Source organism: Elephantulus edwardii, unplaced genomic scaffold (genome assembly GCF_000299155.1).
Source record: "Elephantulus edwardii isolate Elephantulus edwardi_28Jun2011 unplaced genomic scaffold, EleEdw1.0 scaffold00111, whole genome shotgun sequence".
In the NCBI taxonomy this organism is placed as follows: domain Eukaryota; kingdom Metazoa; phylum Chordata; class Mammalia; order Macroscelidea; family Macroscelididae; genus Elephantulus; species Elephantulus edwardii.
The window spans coordinates 5,894,000-5,901,154 of record NW_006399861.1 but is presented as its reverse complement, the minus strand read 5'-3'; the positions used below and the strand labels follow the sequence as shown (position 1 = coordinate 5,901,154).

Below are 7,155 nucleotides of genomic sequence, written 5' to 3'. Positions count from 1 at the left end.
ATGTCACCCACAAGTTAGCAGCTGGCCATGCATGAAAATGAGGGTGTGTGCAAAGTCCAGCTACCTCCAACAATGATTAGCAGACTGGATTTCTTCATGAAATTAACATAATCCCAGGCTATCTTGAATATCAGTTGGTGGGATATTTTAAACTCCCCCACTATCTCATCTCAAAGCCCATACACTATGAAGATTACCACCACCTGCAGGTCTACAGTAAATAGCCTGGCAATTGGCACATTTTCTCTAGTCAATGCCACTGCAGCATGACCAGACACAGGCATACTAATGCAGAGACAAACACAACAGCACTTCTCCTAATCTCTTTTCTTCTTCTGGTTGTTTACCATCGAGCAGAACCAACCCATAACTGATCCTCCAGCAGGTTTTCAGAGGCAGCATACCGCATAGCAGGAAACTTCCCATCTTTCTCCCTCAGAGCAGCTGGTGGATTAGGATCGTGTGCATTGAGTTAGCAGCACTGCTTCTTATCACTAGGCCACCAGTGCCCCAGTTCTTGGAGACAAGAGTGCCATGCAAACAATATACTATGGATTGGAACTTAATCTGAGGGAGGTGGGCCTGCCCCCCCACCCCGTGTCTGAGCATGAGTGACCTAAAGTTTTCAGGAGAGCAGTTTTAGCATAACATAGCAGAAATCCTGGCCTTTGTGAGGATAAACAGGGACTGTGTGAGACACATCTGCTGATAGATAGCCCAAGGACTCTGGGATAATAAAAATGGGCTTGGTTAAAGGTTAGATTGAAAGCACAGGGCTTTGGGAACCCTAAAAAATACAAGAGGTAATGCCTTAGCTTATGCTGCTTTATGCATGCCCCAGCCTTGTCTGGATGTAGAGTCTGTTTTCATCAAATACTGGAGCTGCAAGGGATACTGCAGCCACCTCATCATACAGCTGACCATATACAGGAAACAAATTGCTAAAGGGCACAGACCATGTAGTGGCAGGCTAGAAGACAACAGGTTGACTGCCCCAGAACACTGACACTGCATTTTGCCTACATTTTCAACAAGTAAAATAGAATAGTGTCGAAGCTTTCCTTTTTAAAATGCCAAATGTGTTTAAAAGCAGAATTGCCGATTTACTCTGCTTTATCAGTTCTTGCTCCTCTATTCTCTCCCTCTTACACACACATACACATGCAGACACACAATTTTGGTAAAGGATAATGTCTTGCTATATAAAGACAGAATCCACATCTTTAGGAAGGTCTTCACAAAGTTGGTTGCTCAATTCAGATCTCTGTGTGAGGTTTGGCAAACTGGCTTATTTTCTAAAACTATGGGTGGGTCAGATATCAGAAGATCATCCTCCCCAAAGGAGGAGTTCTGGTCTGTGTTCACAAAGTTGGGGATGTCAAACTTCATGAGCCTGTTTAGCTCCTCCTCAGACCTCCCGCTGCTTTGGAGGGCCTGGAACTGGCTATTGTTGTCAAGGGCTGTGGTCTGGTGACCAGCCTTGGGCCTGTCCAAGTGGTCCACTTCATTGATGTAACAGTGAAAGAGGGATCTGGATTCTTCATTGCCATGACGGGAAAATAACTTATCCGGCTCCAAAGGTCTTCCAAAATCTGACACAAAGCTATTCATTCGGAATCTCTTTTCAGAAGATTCTGCGTTGCTATAAAAGAAAGAAAAAGAACATACTGCTTACACATCAGTTTATTCATCTGTGGAAGCATGATAATCTACAAATAAGGTGGGCCAGCATGCTTTCAACAGAACACCTGTATAGAGCATGGACAGAAAAATCAGAATTGAGAGACTTCTAAAAATGAAGCCCCAAACAGATGCTTAGTGATGAGACTCCTACAGCACCCTGAGAGCAGATACCTTGCTACGGGGTTCCCCAATATGTTATAGCATTCACCAAAGCTTCTCAGGGAAGCTTCTGGATGATCTGCAATAAAGGTACTTGAAGTATTTCTTAAATTGTAGGTTACTAGGTTAAAGGCCCTCAGAATCTCTGGTATGGGCCACAGTCATCAGCATTTTCAAAGGATTCCCAAGGATTATTACTTACTCTGGTGTGTAGAACCATTGGCCTATAAACAATAACCATACTATCTTGTGATGAACCAAATATATTTTAAAATGGCATACTATCTATCTGTTTATCTCTTTCAGCTCTCAAAAGAGAATAAGGCAGTTGGGTAAGGGCAAGAATTTTTACATTAATCTTATAAATCCACAAATTAAGATAACTGAAACCAAATGAAATCCATTGCCATCAAGTTGATTCTGACTTCTAGTAACCCCTTAAGAACAAGTACAGCTGTATCATCAACTTTATAAGGCTTTAAATATTTTTTAAACTAGCAAATGTACAGTTTGTTTCATGCAGTAATATATTGTGACAAGATTTCAGAAAACAGGATCAAACAAAATGTGGAAATTATTGAACAATATCATTACTAGCACATGCAAGCAAAATATTCCTGAAGATCACTTAAAAACAGCTAGATCAGTATATAGACAGGGAACTCTGAGAAGTTCAAGCAGGATTTAGAAGAGGCTGTGTTACAGCGATATATCACTGCTTATGCCAGATGGATCCTGGCTGAAAGCAAAGAATACCAGAAGAATAATACATCTTAAAGAAGGTACAGCCAAAGTGCTCTTTGGAGGCAGATGAAGCTTAGTCTCAAATACTTTGGACATGTTTCTAGGAGAGGTTATTTCTTGGAAAGAGACATTGTGTTTGGAAAGACAGCAGAGTGGTGACAGAGAGGAAGATGCTCAACCAAGTGGGTTGGCACAATGACTGCAGCAATGGGCTGAAGTATGTCAGAGATTGTGAGGATGGCATAAGACAGTGTTCAGATCTGCTGTTCACAGGATCACTATAAGTCGTATTCAATAACACCTAACAACAACAACAACATCTGCTCTCTATACTTGATAGCAGTAATTGCTCTTTAGTTGGTTCAAACTAGCATTAAAAGAAAATTAATTTTAAAAATTAATGCCAAATAAACAAAAATCACACTGAAACTAATAATACAAATGCTGACTATTTCCAAGTTATCATGCACTAGGTGAAAATTTACACTTAATTTAAATTAGTTTCTGATCAACTACTCATGCATAAACTGTTGCTTGACATTTGTTACATGCCCCACAATATTTCCTGCAATATGTCAACGCTTTTCTTGTTTCCACACTAGATTTCTTGTTTATATTTTCCCAGTCCCTTACAATTTCCCTGTCCCTTCTTGCCTTCTCATCAGCTACTAGAATTTTGATTGATTAACTTTTGCATTCTCAGTTCTATTCCATTGATCTATATTTTTACTATTGTACCAGAATCAGACTCTTTTTACTATTGTGAATGTGCAATAGGTCCTACTTCATTCATTCAGTAACAGTCTACCTACTCAGGGCCTCTTTCCTTCCTATATACAATTTGAGATTAGTTTTTCCACTTCATTAAATATGTTGTTGGAATTTATAGCAAGATTGCATTACACCTATTGATTACTTTGGATAATACTGATATTTGCACAAAATTTAATTTACCAATCAATGTTGTTGCTGTTGATTGCCTTCAAGTCGAGTATGACTCATAATGAAACTATGAACAAAAAGCCTGGAGCCTTTCTATAACTATTGACATTTATCAAAGTTCATAGAGTTTTCAGAGGCATGTTGTTTAGCAAGTAGACCAATCAATGAGCACAATATCTTTCTGCTCATTGATTGTTAAATGCATGGTTATGTAGGTCCCTTTTAGTTTCCTGTAGTAGTGTTTTATAGTCTTTTATAACCCTAGTTAGATTTAGTCTTAAGTATTTATTCTGTCCTCTCAGGGTATACCTCAGCAGATTATTCAATCTGACTTGCCTGGCCATTGCCTTTGAAGAATCTCTGATTGTGTAGTCCATAAGGAGTTGCACTGCTAAGCCAAGGAGAGCACACCTCTTGTTAGTCTGAATCTACCAGAGGCTCCAGAGGAGAATGATATACATTATATTCCTATGCAATTTAAAAGCTCTAAAAACTCGCTGAAGGTAGCTATGTGTCAGTTCTGACTTGAAAGCAATGAGTTTTGAAAGTCATAGGTATTGACCTTCACCACATAGCTAGGTTGGATGATTTTAATAATGTGAATAAGGTAGACAGAGCCTTTGGGGTAGGAACATGCAAATAAGTTGTGTGAACTATTAATAAAGAAATTGGTCAGTATTGTCATCCCACCAGGATTAAGTTGAGTAGACTCAAAGGCAGAAAATGTGTATCTCACTACCATCAAGAAAGAAGCAGCAGAGCGCATCATTATGGGCTAGAGATTCCTGTCAAAGACAGGAGTAAGACTAGACAAAGATCTAGACAGACCATTAGCAACCACAGGAGCACCAGCAGCACTAATGGCAGTGGATATCAGAGACCACTGTGAGACAGAGCGGATCTAGAACTGCTACCACACAGAGCCAGGAGCCTTTGCCTTGGCTTCCTAGTGCAGGAGTAAAGGATTAGCCATAATAGGTAGTATTAAAGAGCTTTGTAACACTGGCTCTGTGAAGCTAAAGGCCAAGGGCCTTCAAAGAAGCCTGAGAACCTGTCCTGACTACAGAATTGTATCCTGTTTCCAGCTTTAATTTTAAGCTGTTAATCCCCTACTAGAAAGTTTTAGTGGCCTACTTAGGAGGAAGTTGCACTATCAGTGAAAGGGTAGGCAGTTCAAATCCACCAACCGCTCCAAGGTAGAAAGATGGACAACATCCTCTCATAATGATTTAGAGCTTCTGAAAACCTGTTGGAAGGTCAGCTCTGAGTTGCATCCAACTCAATGGCAGTGAGTGAGTATGAGTAGGTGGTCAAAAGGGTTGATTGTTCAAAATGGCTTTGCTAAGCTATCAGCTTCAACCACATGAATGGGAACAGAATGTGTCTAAAGTAATCATTATGGGATGGGTCAGTTTTCCCCATTCCACCAGCAAGGAAGTAGAAGTAGGGATTTCAGCCAGAGATTCCTGTCCCTGTAATGCTAGACTGCAACAGCCTCAGCAGAGAATCAGAGACTAACATGAGACAGACCAGAGCTAGGGACCTTCTCATAAGCTTGCTAGAGGATTGAGGGAAGATGTCATAACTGGCAGGACTTTGTTACACTGAACTAAACCATGAGGTTGACGACCAAAGGGCCTGCAAACACACTTGAGAAGCTGTCTGGATTGAGGAATTGCATCCTGTTGCCAACCTAAATTGTAACTAGTTAAATTCCCTAATAAACCCTATGACCATGAGTATAGTTCTGTCAGACCTGTGTGGTCATTGCAATGGATTTCAGACCAAATAGATCAGTAATATTTGTGTCGAGATTAGAAGTAGGTGCAGGAGCAAGGGAGACCATGTCTGCTCTTATGTGAATTGTTTCTGTACTGTGAGTGTTGTTGATGTGGACAGATCCTCTTGGTGTAGTAAGCAGAGGTCAAGCATAGCCATCCCTATGCTCTCTACACCTTTTAAAAAGAGTATTATTGTTGTTGTTGGATGCTGTTGAGTTAGCTATGACTCATAGTGGCCCTATGAATGGTAGATCTGCACCTTGTCCTATCCTGTGCCATCTTCATCATCTCTGACATACTTGAGCCTATTATTACAGTCATTGTGTCTATCCATCTTGTTGGGAATATTCCACTCTTTCTCTGACCCTCTATCTTTTCAAGCATCATGTTTCTTTCCAAGGACCAGTCCTTCTTAATGCATGTCCAAACCTTGCTTCTGAGGAGTACCCAGCCTGACCTTTATCCAAGACTTATGTTTATCCTTTTGACAGTCCATGGGATCCTCAGCATGCTTCTGCAATGCCACACTCAAAGGTATTTATTCTTCTTCTGTCATCCTTAGGCACTGTATAACAAGTAACTGAGATGGCAATGGTTTGAATCAGGTGCACCATAGTCTTTAAACTGGCATCACTGCTCATTAACATCTCAGAGAGGTCTCTGAGAGTAGATTTACGAAAAGCAATACATCTTTTGATTTCTTGACTTCTGATTCCAAGGGCGTTGATTGTGGATCCAAGCAAAATTAAATACTTGGCAACTTCAAGCTTTTCTCTATCTATCATGATGTGGCCGACTGCTCAATGGTGAAAATTTTTGTCTTCCCAATGTGCAGCCATAATCCATATTGAAGGCTGTAGTCTTTGATCTTCTGCACCAAGCATCTCAAGTCATACCAATATTCATAGAAGCATTATTTACCATTGTAAGAACATGGAAACAACCCAGATATCCAACCACAATCAAATAGATTGACAAATTATGGTCCATTCACACAATAGAATACTATGCAGCACACAGGAGAAATGATTTTGTCAGTTACTACTTAACTTGATAGGTACTGGAGAGCATGATGCTGAGTGAATGAACTCAGTCCCATAAGGACAAATACTGTATAAAACCATTATTGTAAAATAAGTATGAGGATCCAAAGTGGGGAGGGTGGAAGCAGAGGACTGAAGATAGGCAGGTGGGCGATGGTAATTATAGAGTCAAATGATTTGAGTGGTAGGGGTAGTGAAGGAAATGGGAAAGATCCAGTATGAAAAACAGTGTATTTGAACTTTGTAAATAAACCAGGATTAAAAAAAAAAAAAAAAGAGTAACTGCACTGACAGCAGCAGCCTTACCTGGACAAAGTGCACTTAGCAAAGGCTGAAAAAGGGAGGACACTTTGGGAATCTGATGTCTTTCAAGAAGTCCAAAATATTCAACACAAAAATGGGATCCAAGCCTCTCAGTCTGACAGTTTTATGATAATGAGCTATAATGCTTTAACAAGACAGCACATGGAATAAATGACTCTCATTAGCAAAGGATTTGGAGGAAGGGGAGGAGTTTCTTTCACCTTGGTCATCCATAGAGGGTTGGGATAAGAGCAATTTTTTTTTTCACACAAAAGCAAATAATCCATGAGGAAAAAAATAATCTCCATCAAAAGATGCTTTTGGGGCTTAAAAGTTTTTATGAAAGGTGATGCCAGCTTTATAATAGCCTCCTATGTCCTCTGTTGTTGTTGTTGTTGTTGTTGTGTGCCGTCGAGTCGTTTCCGACTCATAGCGACCCTATGCACAACAGCCCTAAACCCTGCTCTGTCCTGTGCCAAACGCACCGCCTCTGACACACT

At 40.3% G+C, this 7,155-nt stretch overlaps 1 protein-coding gene across 1 annotated transcript in view; it reads right to left on the bottom strand.

The window, feature by feature from the left end:
• Positions 1–1,167: 1,167 nt before the first annotated feature.
• Positions 1,168–7,155, bottom strand: part of MRAP2 (melanocortin 2 receptor accessory protein 2) — a 32,081-nt gene continuing 26,093 nt past the window's right edge. The window contains exon 3 of the mRNA XM_006892131.1: positions 1,168–1,642. Coding sequence (XP_006892193.1) covers positions 1,252–1,642 — 391 coding nt within the window. The 3' untranslated portion in view covers positions 1,168–1,251. The remainder of the gene's footprint in view (positions 1,643–7,155) is intronic.